Here is a 20,218-nt window from a genome sequence, read left to right on the forward strand (position 1 = left end):
CTCACGGCTTTAAGGTCTGTGGAAGGCAATCCGATAAAACCTTGCTGTTGTTCCAGCTCAGACTCTTGGCCTGCAGGTGGGAGAATCTCCCACCCTATTTGGTCCTGATGAGGGCAGCAAGCCAGGGAAGGCCCGGAGGCTTTTCTTTAGATCTCCAGGAGCGCACAGCCTAGGGAGGGGGGCGTTTCCGAGCTCGGGGGGCGGGCCCAGTCCGTACCGCCCCCGCCACCTTCAGGGTGGTGCTTGGGCGCTGATCTTAAACTTCAGCAAAGTTTGCAACGGGGCAAACACGTGCGGCTTCCCCGCCCGGCTCCGAGCTCCCTGAGCGGCAGCCGGTCACCAGCGTGCGGTTGGTCTTCGTCGTTTCCCCAGCCGCCGTGCCCCCTGCGCTCTCACGCGACCCGCCGCTCCAAGAGGCTTCAGGAGGCGGCGGCGACAGCGCGTAGCGGGCGCCCGGAGGAGCCCCGGGAGGCGGGGTCAGGGCGGGCCGGCGCTCGGTTCCCGGAAGCCGCTGCCTGCCTGCTAGGCTCCCGCCGAGCGGACCGGCGCGGGGGCCGGAGCTCCAGCATCCTCACCCGCGCTTCCCGGAGCTGCCGCCCGGCCGCGCGCACCGCCAGCGAGATGCTGCCCGTGCACACCGAGGTGAAGCCCAACCCGCTGCAGGACGCCAACCTCTGCTCGCGCGTGTTCTTCTGGTGAGTGCCCCGCCTGGGCCCGTTCCGCGGTCCACGAGATGCTCCGCGTCGGCTTAGCCGCGTGTCTGATGCCCAGCGCGGGTCCCGGACGGTCGGAGGGTGCGTTCCCTGCACAGCCACACCGGGCTCCTTGTCGCGCGTGCGCCACGCGGCCTGCGGTCCTCGCCCGCACTCCACGCCCGCGCCGCTCTGCCGGGAGGAGCACGCGGGGGACCCGTGGCAGACACAGGTGGCGCCCACCCGAAATCGTGGGGAATTCATGGGAGGTGCGGGGATGCCCTGGAGGGTGGGCCCTGTATGCCCACCTTCGCTAGCCTCCCATCCGGGCTCAGGGCTTGCACAACTCCCTCGCCCAAACTGCACCTCTTTATTTCTCTTTAAGCAGCTGTGAACAGCTGGCCTTATCTAATCGCAGCTGAGGCTAGAGAGAGTCTTGGACCAACGCCAAACTATAATGTCCCCACTGCCTTTGGAAACACCTTACCTTATGTCTTTCAGGTCCATTGATTGCCACTGTGTGTGTGTGTGTGTGTGTAAGTGTAATAACTTCTAGGACCCTGTCTCTTTTTGGCCCCTCTGTGTGTGTCCTAGTACCTAAGTATGGCTGTGGGTTAAAAGGTCACTTTATTACCATATCTTAATTAGTTATGAATGGGGATACTACTCTTGAGCAAGATCTACATGATGTTTCCCTCTTGACTGAAATGCAGTCATAGTGGAATATGTTTTCCCCCATTAGATGGACTTTTCCTTTCTGCCTTTGATGATCATATGTGAGGTTCTGAAGCCTGTTGAGGCTCTTACCAAGAACTGTAGTCCTCGGAGACAGGATCCATGGTCTCGATGCCTAAAACCACTGATGGGTGGGTTCCCTGATCTGGCCCCAGCCCCGCCCCTCTTATTGTAGTAAACAGGTGAAGAGGCTTAGATACATGACATTCCTAAGTAGTTTTCCACCTAGTAGCCTGGGCTGGCTAGCACAGGCTTGGCTAACTAGAATAGTTTTTATTTCTTGACCTTTGCCATTTCATCTTTCTCACATTCTAATGTTACCTTTTGAAAACGGGAACTCCCAGGGAGTTTCAGAGTCATTTGCTGTTGTTTTAACTGAGGGTGCAGTGTGTCCAGGATCCAATTTTGGACAGGTGGTAAAGAGGAGCTAGGAGGGAGAAGGAATGTGGTGGATTGAATTAAAAAAAATGACTCGAAGCAGGTGGGCTGTCTTGGTCTCCTGAGCTTTTGGCAACACACGGATCTCCTGATGACTTTTGTGTGAGTGGACCTTCAAAATGTAGGTGAAGGGAGGGGTGGGTGTGGGTGGGTGGCACATGCCTTCAGTCTGTTTCTTGGAAGGCTAAGATGGGATAATGACTTGAGCAGCCCATGGAGCAGAGACCAGCCAGGATAAGGTAGCAGACACAATCTGCTGTTGTCTGCTTGCTTGAGACAGCCTCACCCTGTAGCACAGGCTGGCCTTGAAGTCCTCGAATGCTCAGCAATCTTCCTTACTGCCTCAGTTTCCACAGTGCTAGGATTATAGGTATGAACCACCATGTCTGTCTACACACAGTCTTAAACAATATACGTAATAGCTGAGTGTGGCGTCACAGCCTTCAAGCCTCCATACCAGCCCTGAGTAGGCAGAGGCAGGTGGATCTCTGAGTTCCAAGCCAGCCTGGTGTACATAGTGTGTGAGTCTACAGTAAGGCTCTTAGATAGATCCTGTCTTAAAAAAAAAAAAGGCCGGGCGGTGGTGGCACACGCTTGTAATCCCAGCACTTGGAGGCAGAGGCAGGCAGATTTCTGAGTTTGAGGCCAACTTGGTCTACAGAGTGAGTTCCAGGACAGCCAGGGCTACACAGAGAAACCCTGTCTCCAAAAACCCAAATCCAAAAAACAAACAAACAAACAACAACAACAACAACAACAACAAAAGGTAGCTGGACCGTTGTGGTGCACGCCTGTAATCCCAGCACTTGGAGGCAGAGGCAGGCGGATTTCTGAGTTCGAGGCCAGCTTGGTCTACAGAGTGAGATCCAGGACAGCCAGAGCTACACAGAGAAACCCTGTCTCGAAAAAAAACCCAAAGGTAATTATTTTACATTGCTGGCTTGGGTGGGCCCCATTTCTACTTCCTGGTTGGGGAGAAATTAGCAGTTGCCTCTAGTTTATCCCTTGTGAAGGGTTTCAGCTGAGGTGCTCTGAGTAACCTGTCTGGGATGGCCAAGCTGGGCAGGCTGGCTCCCAGGAGCCGCTGGGCTGTGCGCTCCTCCTCCCACGCATGGAGAAGGTACACCATTGCTCCTTTCGTACAGGCCAAGGTCCCTAAGAGTGTCCTTACAATTCCGGTCATTGAGGATGCACGTGAAGCGTCCGCAGTCACACTATGGCATTGGCTCTCACAGCAGGGCAGCCAGAAGGGCTGCATCACATCACCTGGGGCTTATCAGAAGATGTGGGATCTCCAGTGTCCCTGCAGACTGGCCACCAGGACTGTCAGAAGCATGGGGGTGCCCGATACGATCCTGTGCTTTTCACAGAGGCCCAGGTGATGCTGATGATGGCTGAGGCTAGACCACTGCACTGTGGCGTACCTCCTCCAGTTAGCCTTGGCTCTCCAGGGCTACGCTTTGCAGGAGGGCTGTGCCTTGGTGAAGCCACCTGTGGCCAGCGATGACGACATCTGTATCTGCTTATCCAGTGTGCCATTTCTCTGTCTCTCTTGCAGCTGCCTTGCAGCAGATGGGAAAGCCAGGTGGGTGCCCCCCCCCCCCCCCACAGTCTCCCGCCTTATAGAGCAAGGAGCAAGCCCGATATTTTACCTTTTTTGTGGGGTGTTCGCTTTCCCTCCCACTCTTGGTCTGCTTCCTAGACTCTTGAGTTGGTAGCTGCCAGGCCAGATGCTGACAGCCCTTGCACTATGCCTTCCTAGGGTTTTGGTGACATTGTAACACAGTTTGAATGTGGGCTGTCAGTCAGCCTAGGACACCTGCTGGCATTGCAGATGTCTTTTGTACACCTGTTCTTTCAATGCACACAGTGTTCACACAGTGTTCACAGGAGCACATAGAGGCTGAGTAAAGCTGTGACCTGCCGTGGATCCTAACCTGTATGGCAGGATCTCTGTTGCCTTTAAGACATGGTATTTTCTGACTGTAATTTTCGCTGTTGTTGGACACAGTGCATCCAATGGTTTCGTAGTATGTGTCTGTTGCCATATCTTCTGGTGTCCTCTCTTCTCCCGTCTCAGGCTGTTGGTGCAGGGGCATTGGAGTAAGGCACTGTACAGGTTAAACCCACGCTCTGCCCCTGCTCACACCCCGGCCCCATCGACAGCTCTCTTTCCACTCCCAGGATCATCTAGATTTCCTGTGCATATTTTTTAGCTATTGTGTTAATGATGAAGGATGCTAGAGGTTCGTTTTCGCAGCTGATATAAAATAGGCACCAGTTTTTTTTCCAAGACAGCACATTTTCCTACTACTGTTGGTTGAGTAGTTTGTCATACCTGTCATTAGAAACAAATGGTATAACTTGTGAAATACTGTGTCTAGCCAGGCTGTGGCTGTGCACACCTTTGGTCCCAGTACCCTTGAGGCGGAGGAAGGTGGATATCTGTGAGTTGGAGGCCAGCCTGGTCTACAGAGAGATAGTTCCTAGACAGCCAGGGCTACACAGAGAAACCCTGTCTGGAAAAACCAAATGAATGAATAAATGACAAATGGGTGGATGGAATGCTTACTGTGTCTAGCTGGCTGTGAGAATGTCCAAGCCCCAGTCTCTTCCAAGGGAGTCCTCCCTGCTGCCCCCTGGTGTTGTCACCAACCTCTAGGAAGGCCTGTGAGCATCCTCTATTCCTAGGCCAGGCCTCCTCCTACCCAGGAGGTCTTGGGGTGCAGGTGGAAGGTAACCAGAGAGGCGCTTTCCCAGGCTGCCAGTGTGGGGGCTCCAGGGGACTGACACACCTGACCCCAGAGAGTAGTTAAGTCCTCCTCCTCCTATAGCTGGCTGTGTCTCTGCTGAGAGATGTCAGGCTGCAAAGCCCATGTGACATTAGACTCTCTGGGGACTTGGCTTAGAACAGGCTTAGGACATGAGGGCAGAAATGCAGGTGGCGCAGGGGCACCCCCATCACGGGACAGCAGTGCAGAGTATTATAGGTAGAGAACTCTCCTGCCTCACTGTCTTGAGTGCTGGTATTATAGGGGTGAGCCATATCTGGCTTGGTGGTGTTTAATCTTAACCCAGAGGCATTTTGGTACCATATTTTGAGTATTTTTTTTTTAATCACATGCATGCATCACCCACACACCACACACATATGTTACACACATGCACAAACACACACATGCAGAAATACATACACATGAGGCACACAAACATACACACATGAGTACATAAACACACATACACCCATGAGCATACACAATACCCACACCTATACACATGCACACCCACACATTCATATATATGTGTGTGTGTATACACACACACACACACACACACACATCCCATATACTCAGGAGCACACACAGACAACATCCCTTCCCACATACAATACACACACATACATGAACACACACTGCACACATGTATGTATAACTCCCAACCCCTGACACACACACACACACACACACACACACACACACACACACATACACACCCACCCTTGCTGTGGCACCTTTGTGGAGGTTAGAGGCAAACTCTGCCTGCTGAGTGAGTCTTGGGCTGAACCTAAGGTAGGCGGATTTCTGAGTTCCGAGGCCAGCCTGGTCTACAGAGTGAGTTCCAGGACAGCCAGGGCTACACAGAGAAACCCTGTCTCGAAAAACCAAAAACTAAAAAAAAACCAAAACGGAAAAAAAAAAACAAACAAAAAACAAAACAAAACATAAAAAACAGTGGATGAATGACTTCATGGATAGACCATCTTCATACACACACCATTTCTTTCCTTGTTTTTTGTTTTTTGGATTTGGTTTTTTTTTTGAGACAGGGTTTCTCTGTTTAGCCCTGGCTGTCCTGGAACTCACTTTGTAGACCAGGCTGGCCTCGAACTCAGAAATCCATCTGCCTCTGCCTCCCGAGTGCTGGGATTACAGGCGTGCGCCACCACCGCTCATACTATTTCTTAAATGAATGAAACCTGTTCGCTATGGGCTGAGAATGATGACAATCACTCAAGTCAAATAGCTCTGACCATAGCAGGAAATCTGTATCCAAATCATTGTGCCTACAATTCCTTCCCTGGTGCAGCAGAACTGTCAACTCTTAGCTACAATGGAGGTAAATTCCTTTGGTGACATTGAAGTACAGTCTTATTACAATGAACTCCAGTGTCTAAAAAATGTTCTTATTTTGGGTTTCTACCACAGTCAGAGACAAATTTTAAGCTCTACTAAAAACAAACCAAACAATAAGACTTTACCTTTTTTATGTTATTTAGTAACATGTCTATCATTTTTATGGTTGGTATAAAAATATATATTGTATTGGATATAATAAAAAATAAAAATAAAAATTTATAATAAAAAAGAAAAAGAAAGTGTAGGTGATGGTCTCCACAGAGAGATCCTCAGGCTCTCTGGCCCTTGCGAGTCTCCGTGTGTCCTGGAGATCTCTTTTGATAGCTGCTACTTCTAATATTCTCAGATGGCACATTGAGAGGCCATGTCACTAGCACGTACACATTTTGTTCCATTTTGCTTGTTAGCTTCCAGAAGATTAATCCTCAGTCTCCCAGGCAGACATTATTGTCCTTTTTAGGGGAGACAAATTGAGGTCCGGAGGGCTTGGGAGACTGCGTGGAGGTGGGTGTGTCTCAGCTGAGATGCTATCTCCATCTTCAGATCCCATCGTAGGTGTGCCCCATTGAAAGCAGAGGCGCTCAGCATCTGTCTGCCGGGCTCTAGCAACCGGCAGCCAGAAATGCTGGCTGGCTGAATGGATGTGCGTGCTGACTTGATCAAGCAGGCCTTTTGGTTGTTAGCGAATGAATATGGTTTTTATGTGCATGCTTGTCTTTGGCGTGTTTCCTCCTGTGCCGGGCTTGTTTTATGTCAATTTGACTGACACAAGTTGTAGTCATCAGAGACAGGGGAGTCCCATTGAAAAAAATGCCTTCATTAAGGTTAGGCTGTGGGCTAGCCTATAGGGAGGGCATTTTCTTAAGGAGTGATTCACAGGGAAGGGCCCAGCCCATTGTGGGTGGGGCCATCCCTGGGCTGTTGCTCCTGGTTCTATAAGAAAGCAGACTGAGCAAGCCAGTGAGCAGCACTCCCCCATGGCCCCTGCATCAGCTCCTGCCTCCAGGTCCCTGCCCTGTGTGAGTCCCTGTCCTGACTTCTGCAGTGCTCAACAGTGATGTGGAGGCGTGAACTAAACAAACCCTTTCCTACCCTTTGGTTTTGTTTCATTGCAGCAGTAGAAACCCTGACTAGGACACCGCCTGTCCACCTGCAAGGTTGAATTGCTGTTTGGTTGTTAGCATCATTATCTGTCTAGTTATTAAGGCCATAAACTCTCCGGTTCTCCTTGCTAAACCGCATCCTCTGGCATCAGAGTCTACGGCTGAGCTTTGGACTCCCGTGAGCCATTCATTCATCTACCGCTTCCTTCACACGCTCACCAAATGCCCACTGAATGCAGTTGTTTGGGGATCCTCAGGGAAGCCCGGTATTTCCTCAAGCCTGGCTATGGCTTTAGCTTTTTCTTTTTTAAAATTTACATGGAAGGAAAAACCCCCTAAAACAAATCGGGGCCATCCTGCTGAAAAAACCTCCCAGGCCGCCTCCTCCTGCTGCTCTCAAGAACAGACCATAATTCACATTCAGCTCTGTGACTCCAGATGGGGCTGTGACCCACAGTTAAGCTGTGGCTTAGAGCAGGCTCCCCAGGCACCTCTGCAGAGGGTACCCGGTCCGTTTCAGGCTTTGCCGCGTCAGCCCCTCTTGCAGTGAAGGACTCCTTATTTGATCTTATTTGATCACTGAGCCGGGAGGTCTGATGACAGATTTACTTCAGGATCCGGCAGGAAGAGGTTCCAGGGTTTCTCCGAGGGCAGGATGGTGGTGCGGCTGAGAGAGATGATGAAGTCTGGAGAGGAACGGTCGGGGCGTTGTCAGCAGCGTGTGCACTGTGTGCAGACATGTGGGATTGTGTGCAGTGTCAACAGGGTGTAGACATGTGGAAAACTGTTCACTGGCTGCTCCGTCTTCGGGGTTTGTCCTCACATAACACCTGCTTTATCTCTATGACAAGACATTGGTATCAGAGTTGAGCAGTTCGTTGCTGCCATTCGGAGGTTTTTAGTTTGAACCCTAGAAAGGATCAGGTTTAGAGATTGTCCTATAAGGCGTGGCCGAACCACTTGCCAGTACTGTATGGGAGATTACGGTTTCTGCAAGTGTCAGGAGAGATCACATCGCCTGCCCCATGGGCTTCCAGAGGTATCAGGTCTCCTGGTCGGTCCTTCCCCATGAGGAAAGGGTTGGCGTGTTGGCAGGATTTACTTTGTACAAATGGAGTCTGGTTGTTGGTGTTGGATTTCATGTCCTCAGATTGTCTCCTTCAGTTGGCTAATGATGGAAATTATTTCTTCTTGTTTAGGTTTTTTGAGATAGGGTCTTATTTGCCCAGGCTGGTTTGGGACTATTTATTTATTTATTTATTTATATTTATTTATTTATGTTTTTTTCCAAGACAGGGTTTCTCTGTGTAGCCCTGGCTGTCCTGGAACTCACTCTGTAGACCAGGCTGGCCTCGAACTCAGAAATCCACCTGCCTCTGCCTCCCAAGTGCTGGGATTAAAGGTATGCTGCCTTCCAAGTGCTAGGATTAAAGGCGTGCACTATCAATGCCTGGTGGCCTGGGCCTTTTTAATGGAGCCCAGGCTGGCCTTGAGCTTCTTTCTGATCCTCCTGCCTCCACCTTGTGGGATTACAAAGGTCTACTTGTATGCCTGCGGAGGGACATTACTTTTCTGAAGGTTACCAGCATGTTTTGACAACATTTCCCTTTCCCTTCTGGTGGCAGTGGGAATAACAGAGGGCTTCACACAGCTGACCACACGCTCTGTACTGGGCTGCAGCTCCAACCCTGCTTAAGTTCTTTGTAGTTGACGCTGACAGTCTGCACTACGGCTGCACCACCTGGGTAGTCCCAAACAGACCATAACAAAAGAAAACTAAAGAAAAGTCCAAGCCCAGCTCATCCCTAGGCCGGTTTGGATCCTAATTTTGGGAAGTATCATCTAGGCATGAATAATTTTAGAAGGCTCCTTCAGTTTCTGATGGACAGTAAGACCCAAGAAGCACAGGCCGCAGCCTCCCCAGGGTCAGTGAGCTGCCTGTGTCACCTCACCCCCATTCCTTCGCAGCTGACTCTCCCGAGACCTCAGGGTGTGGGGACTGTGGCTTCAATTAGCCCTGTGGTGCTCAGCAGGTGGTGCAGGGGCCCACATCTCGGGGTCTTGGGGTGGTGGGCTATTTGATCCTTATAGGAACAGCGTGTGGAGAATGGCTCCTACTCACAGTGAGGAAACTGAGTCTGGAGCGACCCGGAAACATCCGGTGGGCAAGATGAAGTTGGGCTGAGTCAGGGAACTCACTCTAGGGCACGCGTGCCGTCCTGTGTCTCTGTGACGATTCCCTCAATCTGTACTGCTGTTTCTAGGTGACGTCTCAGTAAAAGGGTCAGAGACCAAGGTTGGGAGGAGCTCGGTGGAGAGGAAATGCCAGCCAAACAATATATATATGTTTTCTTATATACAACGAGCATAAAGTTGCTCATCTAATACATTGCTCTTAATCTGTAGCTCTTTATTAAGTCTTGTTGGTTAGGGTGTGACTGAGATCCAACTGACCATCCCTGTTAATGCCACTTCTCTTCTCTTCTCTCCTCTCCCCTCCCCTCCCCTCCCCTCCCCTCCCCTCCCTCCCTCCCTCCCTCCCTCCCTCCCTCCCTCCCTCCTTCCTTCCTTCCTTCCTTCCTTCCTTCCTTCCTTCCTTTCTTTCTTTCTTTCGACAGGGTTTCTCTGGCTACCCCTGGCTGTCTTGGAACTCACTCTATAGACCAGGCTGGCCTCGAACTCAGAAATCCACCTGCCTCTGCCTCTCAAGTGCCAGGATTAAAGGTGTGCGCCACCACCACCCGCCTAAGGTGGATCTTAAAAGATCCCTCACCAGCCAGCCAGTGTGCACCCCTCTCACAAGAACATATACAAGGCGTGCATCCTTTTATTTTTATGTTTTAAAGATTTCTTCTTTCTTTTTTTTTTTTTTTTAAAGTCGGGGTTTCTCTAGTTAGCCGGGACTGTCCTGGAACTCACCCTGGAGACCAGGCTGGAACCAAATTCAGAGACTTGCCTCTGCCTCCCAAGTGCTGGGATTAAAGGCGCAGGCCACCACTGCCCAACATTATTAAAAAAATGTTTCTGTGAGTGGGTGTGTGCACAGGAGTTCTGGTGCCTGGGAAGCCGGGGGTGTGGATTCCTGTGGGCCCCTGGGGCCCCTCCATTCCTGTCCTCTGCACAGGGTCCCGGCTGGCTGCCGAGCCATCTCTCCAGCCCTGTTTGTCTTGTCTTTTGTTTCATTCTTATAAAATGTATATATTAGAATTTAAGTGAGATTTATTAGTTTATTCTTGAGAGCAGATCTCTGAGCGCAGCCCAGGCTATCCCGTAACTCACTCACTGTAGATCAGACTGACCTTGAATTTCCCAGGAACTGCCTACCATTGTGAGCTCTGCCATCTACAGCCCTGTCCTCTTTTAAATAACAGAAGGGAGCCAATTGACCAATATAGCTGGTGGGCTGCTTCTCTAGTCTCCAAGTGTACTGGAGGAGATCTGCTGCTCAGTCAGAGGAGACAGTACAGTTTTCAATTGTAAGACAGACCCTGACGTCCTGATAGGAGTCATCCTGGTAGAGTATGCACAGGTGTGTATGTAGGAAGGATTGCTGCAAAATTAACTTTCCCCGTCCCCGTTGATATGGTGCTGGGAATTGAACCCAGGACCTTGTGCATACTAAACCCTCCACCACTGACCTAGACCCTCAGTCCCACATGATATGAGTCTTCCTAGCTGCCCCAAGGGACTGAGTCTTTTTGGAATCTTTGTGACTTAACAAGAAAATACAAGAGACTGGTGTTTCCTCTCTTTGACCTCTCGGTACGCAGTTGAGCCATGTGCCTGTCTTGTGCTTTATCGCTGATTCCAAAGAATGATTGCAAAGAACGGCTTTAGTCTTAATCTGGGGCTGCCTGGATTTACAGTTGCTGATTCCTGACCATAGAAGTGAGGAGCTGGATAGCTTAGTGCCTCACCCGAGCTAGGAAACATGAGTTCTCGTCCATCCGTGAGATCTCTCTTGATACCTGTGATCCTGGACAATTCTGAGACCGTGTTGGGCCTTGCCCTCCGTGAGGTGGTAGAGTTAAACTCTGTCATGGAACACTCTTTGTGAGATAATTGATCTTCACTGTAGATCGGGGAGGCCCCTGAGGTTGTATCTCTGGGGACAGGCATTCCCAGAGGTGTGGTTACGCCTCCACATGCTATTGCCATCCACGTGAGCTTGGGTGAGGTAACGGAGAAGGAAAACCAGTCTAGAGCTGGCATCATGGCAACCCAGTGCCTGCCTCACCCCTGGCCGGCTGTAAAGTGAGCCGGTCTCCACCATTTGCCTTCTGCTGGCCAGCTTCCTGCTTCCTCAAGCTGCATTGCACCTGGCACCTGGCAACCACGCCTCCCTGTTGTCTGAATCTAGGAGGGGCCTGGTTTTGACCTCTGGGTTGGTCCATTGCCACCTCTTTTCTTTTTCTTTTTTGAAAGTTTATTTATCTATCCTATGTATTCACCATTGCTGTCTTCACACACACCAGAAGAGGGCATCAGACCCCATTGCAGATGGTTGTGAGCCACCATGTGGTTTTGGGATTTGAACTCAGAACCTCTGGAAGAGCAGTCAGTGCTCTTAACTGCTCAGTCAATTCTCCAGGTTACCCCCCTCCTCCCCCGCCCCATTGCCACCTCTTGACTGTGACTCTGTTCCAGCTCACACTGCACACCTCAGGCCTGATCTTTAGACAGTCAGCCGCGCTGCTGACACCCACGCTGCCGCCTTTGCTGCCACCGTGCTGCCTCTGTTCCGCCTCCACCACCTTGAGGCTTCGATACCATCTTCACTGAGATTTGAGGCCCTCAGTGGCCTGAGCCCTACTTGACATGCCCTCTCTGATCCTGTAGCTCCTGGTACTTGGTGTGAGGTTTCCCAATCACTCCCAGCCTTCGCTGTCCATCCCTTCCACGCACAGGCTCTGTCTGTGTCCAGGGATCCTCCTCTTAGCGCCACTGCTGAAATGCTGCCGGAGAAGCCAGGCCGAGTCTCTTACTCAGTGTTGTGGACCTGGTGTGTGTGTGTGTGTGTGTGTGTGTGTGTGTGTGTGTATGTGGGCTGTGCATGGGGACCTGCTGTCTGTCTTCTTTTCCTTGGGTAGAGCTCACTATTGCTTTTTTTCTTTTGGTTCCCCCCTTAGCTACTTATTTGCTGAGTTCCTATTTCTATTTTTCTTTAAAGCAACATAGAAACAAATTTCATTATGCCACATCCATCCATCCATCCATCCCTCTCCTCTATCCCCTTGTCCCCGCCATGTCTCTGTCATTCCCTGCCGTCCCATTTCCACCGTACCCTCCCAGACCTTTCCCTCCGTCCCATAGTCCTCTTTCCAGGTTTGGGCCTCTGCCCACACTATCCCACACGTGCACATATAGAACGATGTAAAGCTAGGATCTGCACACGTGTGTATACACAGGTGCCAACCTGACTCACCTGAAGGAGGGACTCCCCAGTGAGGAACTGCCCTTGTCTGGTCGGCCAGCTGACTTGCCTGAGGGGCGTTTCCTTCACGGTGGTGGGGGCAGGGCCCAGCCCACTGTGGGCGGTACCATCCCTAGGCTGGGGGACCGGGTTGTACAGGAAAGGGATCTGAGCAACCCCCTAAGCAGTGTTCCTCCAGGGTTGCCTGTGACACCTCTGCCTCGATGTCCCTCCACGCTGGACTGTGACCTGTAGCCCACTGAAACCTTTTCTCCCCCAAGTTACTTTTGGTTACAGTGTTTAATTAAAGTAACAGAAGCAAACTAAAGTAATGTATTTTTCCTTCTGGGTCTGAGATACCTAAATAAAATACAGTCCGACCTATGCACCTTCCTGAAAACTTCATGATTTACTTTGTCTTTATAGCGGAAAGGAATCCCTCTGTCCAGGGGAACCATGGTTTAGGTAGGGCTTGTGTAAGTGTCTTCTAAATATTGGCATAGGTACCTCTACCACCGACCTTTGGTGTGGTGAATACTGCTATTTTCCAGGGTGAGGCAGAATGAGCAACAGACTCAACTCAGGCCCAGCATCCTCTGCTGAAGCGCATCGTGGTGTCCAGGTTTAGCCACCCCCTTACCCCAGCACAAATAACCCGAAGGGAATATTGAGCTGCAGCAGAGCGAGTGAGCCACCTGTGCTGCCACCAGGGACTGAGCGGGGTCACCTCTTCCACCAAAGCCCCATCATAGGTTAATGTTTACAACTCTGGAGATGTTAAGACCTTTGTCTGCAGTCACAGCTAAACTGCAGCAGAGTGAGAGACACAAGTTACCCGGACCCAGAGAGCTTCATGCTAATCTAATCTACTGTTTGTCTACGTGAGATATGGGCAGACACCGGACACTGGCTGGCCTGACGGGAAGAGTGCACACGAAGACCGGAGATGGGAGATGTTGGAGGGAGGGTGACCAGGAGTAGTGGGTGGGTTCTCCTAAGACCCAGTCTGGAAAGAGCCCCCTGACCGTGGAGCCGATGCAGCCACTTAGCGGGGCTGTGAAGAAGCCCCTTGTCTTCAAGAAGATCAGAGCATTTTGAGATTAAGGGAGGGGGACTCGGAGCGTCTCTCAGAGCTGAGCACGCCGCCCTCCATCGGTCTGTGCTGTGGTCGCATGCGGCTAGGGCTGCTGCACCGGGAGGTGTAGGCTCCAGAGCGGTGGTTCTCAAACAGCTCCTGGCACCAGAAGGGTCGCGGATGCTGAGGCTCTAGGGCCTGGCGAGGGAGCTGGGCTCTGGGAGTGGCGCCCCAGTCTGTGGTCAGCCTCCCAGGTGACTGCTGCACACCGGAAGGCTCAGGAGCCGCAGGAGGCAGTGCGCATGCTTGGCAGAAGATTTCTGCCTCAAAACAAAGCAGTACCCAAACAAACAATCATCAAAGCAACAACAAGAACAAAAACCCCAAAAGGTGTCCACGACCTACCACGGAGAGAGAGAACTGACTCCTGAAGGTTCTTTTTTGACCTCCACCCTCCACACACAAAATTTATTTTAAATGAATACATGTTTAAAAAAAAATCGAAAGCTTTTCTTCATCTGCTCCCCTGACCTTTCCCCCTTGCTCCTTCCCCTCTGCTCTCTCCTCCTAACTAAAAATGGCTTCCCTTGTGGTATTGAGGGCATCTCTGCACCTTGGTCAGTCAGGGCCTGCTGCAATGACCTCACAGCTATGCATTAAACAAGCACTTGGTAGAATCACACATACACACACACACACACACTTTAGAAAATGTCACACAAGTAACCAAGATGTCCGTATTCTCCTGTCTCTGCACAGCACTTGCTTTATACACATGCTAACAGGCGAAATTTCCAAAGGAGAAGACTCTTTCACAACGACAGCACTCTGGTACGCTCTCCTCTGTCCACTAACAGCCCACCAGTCACGGTCAAGACCTGTTTGGTTGATTTAGGGGCCATGGTGAGCCATAGCCCCACTTCTGAGAACATTAATCAGTCAGTCCCCTCTGCTGTGCGAATGCACCCCTGAGGACCCCTGGCCGGCCACCCGTCTTCCCATCTTTCAGTCTCTCAGTTTCAAATCTTAGATCCATAGAGTCTGCTCCGTGCTCCCCCCTCCCCCGCACACATTTCCCCCCCCCCCCCACGCACGCATCCCCACTATAGGCCTGGCTCTGTCTCTCTTGCAGCTTGTTATTCTATGGGACAGGGGACTCCTAGAATCTAGAAGTTGAAAGCCTAGCCCCTAGCCGGGCAGTGGTGGCGCACGCCTTTAATCCCAGCACTTGGGAGGCAGAGGCAGGCGGATTTCTGAGTTCGAGGCCAGCCTGGTCTACAGAGTGAGTTCCAGGACAGCTAGGGCTACAAAGAGAAACCCTGTCTCGAAAAAAACCAAAGAAAGAAAGAAAGAGCAAGCAAGCAAGCCAGCCAGCCTGGCCACCTAATGTTGTAGACTGTGACTGTACTTTGAGATAAGGTCTCTAAAATAGGTAATTAAGAATGAATTAGCTGATTGGGATGGACTTTAACTCCATAAGGTTAGTGTCCAGATTTCCTCTTTGTAGACACTTTTTTTTTTCCATACGTGGGCATTTATTTGGAGGCAGGGAAGTGGAGTGGACCACACAGCGAGAAACCACATCTAACAGGAACTAGAGCCCCAGAAGAAACCGGCTCAGACGCCATGCCATACTGCTTCTCCAGCTTCTCCAGCTTCTCCAGCTTCTCCAGCTTCTCCAGCTTCTCCAGCTTCTCCAGCTGGGAGGGAGTAACTTCCCGTTGTTTGTAGCCACTTGGATTGTTGTTCTCGGTAGCCAGGGCAGACAAATGCAAACCACGTCTGATACATGAAGTGCTCCATTGTCCTCAGGCGGGGCCGCTGTTCTCGCCTGCCCTCTGTCCACTGAGCTAGCCCGAGAGTCTCACTCTGTCTCAGCAGCTCTCACCACTGGGCTTCCCTTCCCTTTCCCCTCAGAGTTAGCAAGTTGGGCTCAGCTTTAATTCCAAAATGTCTTCAGATGTGGAACTGATTCCCATAAACCCTTCAGAATGCTGTTGTGGATTAAGCAGGAAAGCACGCTCTGTCTCCGGGACAAGCAGTCTTGGCCTTCTAAGCAAATTATAGCTTTTGAACTTGGGTCGCTGTTTTTGTTGGTCTTGGTCCCCCGCTGGGGTGTGTCTTTGGCAGGAGGCTGTCCGGTGTATGATTTTGTGTTCTTACAGGCTGTGAACTAACACGGGCTCTTCCACATGCAAATGCCCCAGACTGCTTTGCTTTGGGGGGAAAACCCCAGGCAAATCCTTGGGGAATCAGATATTAGGGGAGAGGAAAGAAAGAGATGGCTCCATTGTTCTCCTCAGCCACCTCCAAGTCCTCTCCTCTGCTCCTTTAAGTTATAGTACAGCACTTGTTTTTCCTAGAAGTGTTTGTCAAAGGGAGATTAGGTTTTGGATTAAGCCAAAACTGTCTCCTCTTCCTCTTCTTCCCTCTCTCCACTTCTGCTAGCAACTGCCCAGCTAGGAAGACTAAGGCTTTCTGAGGGAAATTCCACACAGCCGCCTCAGCCTCACTGCTCCTTGGGAGGGATTGTGAGGAGGAGTCACATTTTCTAAGAGTCCCTTCCAGGAAGGATAGGGTGCAGCCGGAAGGGATCCCACGGAGCAGCTAGCTTAGGGGCTTTGGAGAGGGAATTAGTGGCCTTTGATTTCTGGGAATTGACTTTTTTTTTAAAGGCAAACCAAGGTGCCTTAGCGTCAGCTAGTACTGAACATTATCAGAATGTGGGGATGGTGGGCAGCTTTTTGAGCCCTGACTGGCAAACTTTAGATGACTCTGAAGCCATTTCGAGTCCTTGTGGAAGGCTGCCAGAGGCAGCTCTTTTAGGGTCTCCAGACACCCCCCCCCCATGCATTTCATTTCATCTCTCTCTGGTATGTAGATCCATTTCCTGGTCAGCATTCCAAGGGAAGAGAAAGCTGAACTTGAATGGAAAACGTAAGGATCCTGGTAGAGGTGTGGTGCCCGCAGTGTCCTTCCTGAGGAGGAATTTGGAGTCCCAGGCAAGAAACAACCTGGCCCTGTGTGTCCTGCAGCTTCCCAGGAGCTGGCACTGGCATTTGGCAAGTGTCAGCCCGGACTTCCTCCCTGGGCCTTAAGTAGGCCTGCCTTCTCTGCCCCAGGCGTCTCCTGTCTCCCTTCTCTGTACTCGAGGCTTTTTTCCTTCCTTGATGGCCAGCAAATTGACCCATGTACCAACAGCCACAAAAACCCATGCCCGGTGAGGCTGTCGGGCTTTAGATTGGGACTCACCCTTTCTCTGAGGTCAGAGGCATCTAGCCGTAGCCATTCTGACCCCTCAGGACTGGCTTCCGAGATCTGCAGGGGATCCAGACCCTGCAGGCAGCCCTCCTGAGAGAAGGGAGAGTGCCATCGTCACCTGGTTAGCACTCTTCTGTCTCCAGCTGAGGACCCTGGGCACAGAGGCTGAACCGGAGCAGTGGGCGGGGTGTGTGTGTCCAGTTCCCACCAGCAGCAGCCCAGAGTCCAAGGCCAGGAGAGAGGCAGATTCCGAGTGGGCTTCACTCACAGTCAGGGAACAGCTTCCTGTGGGGTGTGGTGGTGCTTACTGTGTGCTTTCCTGCCCCGAGTCCCCGCAAAGTACAGTTCCTGAGCATACACACCACACTGCACAAACAGCAACTCAGTTTCTCACATGTTGCCAGATTCCTAAGAGATTTGCCTTCTGTTTTGATGGTAGGGGGAAGGGTCAGTGCTTTCTGTACCAGAGTCTCCTGTGGGTCCGTGTTCTTATGTGATGCCTTTGCTTTGTGTGTGTGTGTGTGTGTATTAGGGATTATACCTATGGACTTCCTAGTGCTGGAAGAGTGTCCTACCACTGAGCCACACCCCAACAGTTACTCACCCTTTTAAAAGGACGTGGTCACTGACAGCTTCTCTCCCATGCCCCTTCCCCACAAAGGAGGAAGACCCTCCTACCCCGATTGACCAGGAAATCCGAGGACCATGGAATGTATGGTTATCTGAGATGAGAGCTCATCTCCCTTCCTCCCTCTCTCCCTCCCTCCCTCCCTCCCTCCCTCCCTCCCTGCCTCCCTCCTTCCCTCCCCTCTGCCTTCTTCCATACTATATCTTCCAGGCTGGCCATGAGAGTGATCTGTAGCTGAGCCCGGCTTTGACCTTTTCTTTGTGCCTTCACCTCCTAACTGCTGGGGTTAAAGGTTAAAGGTTAAAGGTTAAAGGTGAGGAGCAGCACACCCGGCTTTTGCTTACTATTAAAAGCCCTTCTCTCTCGCCTGCCAGGTGACCCATGTGTCTTGGGAGTGGACAGGGCGTGTAGATATTTGATGTGCTTTACCCAGATTAACAATAAGTAGCAACTTGGAGCTTTTTGAGCAGGTATCCTCAAAAATGAACTGTAACCACTGCTTTTTAATGTAGATAATGGCTGACCATTTATAGTAGAGTTCTGTATCAGTCAGTCATGAGGGTCAGTGGAACATGGGGTGGGTGGTGGTGGTGGGGGTTGTTGACAGGTACCTAAGACATCCACATGTGGTCCAGTTCAGGAGGCCACATCTGTCTCCTGGAGATGGGGGTAGATGTGGTGGTGGTGGTGGTGGTGGTGGTGGTGGTGGTGGTGGTGGTGTGTGTGTGTGTGTGAGAGTGCAGACAGTGGTTAGACGTAAGCAGCTCCATTTAGAGACCAGAGGCAGGGCAGGCGCATTGTGCAGCCAAACTCAGGGAATTGCCAAGAGTCTAGGTTCCAAAGACACCAAGAGGCCAGGAGGTCTCTGTTCATATCTGAACCACCTGGTTCTTCCGTTGGGGTGACATGTCTGCTGTCAACACTTGACTGTCCTGCAGTAAGAGACTCCTGAAGCCTTGGGCTCTGCTCAGGAGGCAGAGTCCGCAGTGGATTCTGATGTTCGGTGTTAGTTTTGGATCAAAAAGGAGACCACATCCCAGTGCAGGAGGACAAGGCTAGCTGTCCTCTTGATCAGGAGAGTGCTCTCCGGAGGCAAACACATACAGTCAAGAAGTGCATTTCGATTTTATTGTAATGCAGGCTGTGGCTGTACTTTCCCCTTTGGCTGGGGCCAACCTCCCAGCCAGGTAGTCTGAAAAAGCTGCATCCAGGTGATGGAGAGAAGGGGGGTCACTCACTGCTGCAAAGAGAAAAGGGTACTCCTGCAGAATATAGCAGTGAGCAGTGAGTGAGTGTGTGTGTGTGTGTGTGTGTGTGTGTGAGTGTGTGTTTAAAATATTTGCGTAAAAGTCTTACCAGGCAGGAGAGATAAAATGACTTGTATCTTGTGTCCTAAACACACGTTTTATAGCATTTGACAGAAGAGCCTCTTACTTGGTATTTTCTGCCATGTGGTGTGTGGGAAGCCCGTGTCTGAGAGGCTGGGGATGCGCTGTGGGGTTTGCTCGGGGTGAGCAGTCCTTCCTTCTTGGTCATGTTCTCATTTGAGCTAGGGTCTCGTTTTGTTGTTGCGTCTACATGTGTGTCTGTGCGCCACATGTGGTGTGTATGTGCATTGCCTGTAGAAGCCAGAAGAGGACATTAGATCCCCGGGAACTGGAGGTGTGCCCTCTGTGAGTTGCCACGTGTGTGCCGAGAATCACAGCTGAGTCATCTCTCTACCCACCCTGGAGTAGTATCTCTTTTTAAATTAATTGTTTTATTTATTTACATTGCAGACGATGCCCCCTTCTTGGTGCCGCCTCTTCTCATAGTTCTTCCCCCCTTCCCCTTCCCCTTCCCCTTTGTCTCTGAGAGGGACATTACCCCCTTCCTGGGGCCTTACGTCTCTACAGGATTAGGCGCATCCTCTCCCCCTGAGGTCAGACAAGGCAGTTCTCTGCCACATATGTGTGGGGTGGGGCATGGGAGTGGGGCTCAGCCAGCCCATGGGTGCTCTTTCTTTGGTTGGTGGCTTAGTCCCTGGGAGCTCCCAGAGGCCTGGGCTAGGTGCTTTTGTTGGTCTTCCTACGGGGTCGCCATCCCCTTCAGCTCCTTCAGTCCTTCCCCTAACTCTTCCACAGAGTCCCCTGCCTCAGTCCAGGGGTTGGCTGTGAGTCTCTGCATCTGTCCCAGTCAGCTGCTGGCAGGGCCCTGACATGGTGTCTTCATCTCTCAGAGGACTGACTATTCATCCTGCAGCATGGATGAGAGATGACGGACATTTGATGTTTTCCTCCAAGACCTGGTTACCCTTGCTTCTCGCAGCCCCACTGCCGACACAGTCAGCACGGGGGTTGGTAAAGGAGCTCCCAGGAAAGCAGTGGACCCCGGGCTTCTGCCGCTGTGCTGCCTTTGATTGGAACACACAGGCCTCCGGCTTATCACGTAGGGAGCCCTGTCTCTTGCTGTCTAAGCTGTCTCCCCTCCCCACCCCGTGGCTGGCTCCCTGTTGGTTTACTGTGTGGCTGTTAACTGTGTTTTAGACCCCGTCTTTCTGAGCCTGGCTATCTTCATATCCTGGAATGCGAGTTGCATACACACCATAGTCTGTGATCTAGAACCTTTGGAAAGAGCCTTTCGCATAGTAAATGCTTAAGGCGTCAATTTGAATGAATTGTTATGATTCCAGCTTCCTGGAGCCTGCCTTGAGATTCCTGGAGGAGATATGAGATGCTGGGCTACTTGTTATCACGTG

General features: G+C 51.3%; 1 protein-coding gene across 1 annotated transcript in view; it reads left to right on the forward strand.

The window, feature by feature from the left end:
* The first annotated feature begins 242 nt into the window (after positions 1–242).
* Abcc4 (ATP binding cassette subfamily C member 4) overlaps positions 243–20,218 on the forward strand; it is a 216,248-nt gene continuing 196,272 nt past the window's right edge. The window contains exon 1 of the mRNA XM_052190656.1: positions 243–695. Within this exon, the coding sequence (XP_052046616.1) occupies positions 622–695 (74 nt within the window). The 5' untranslated portion in view covers positions 243–621. The remainder of the gene's footprint in view (positions 696–20,218) is intronic.

The sequence above is a fragment of the Apodemus sylvaticus genome, chromosome 8 (assembly GCF_947179515.1).
Source record: "Apodemus sylvaticus chromosome 8, mApoSyl1.1, whole genome shotgun sequence".
Taxonomy (NCBI): Eukaryota; Metazoa; Chordata; class Mammalia; order Rodentia; family Muridae; genus Apodemus; species Apodemus sylvaticus.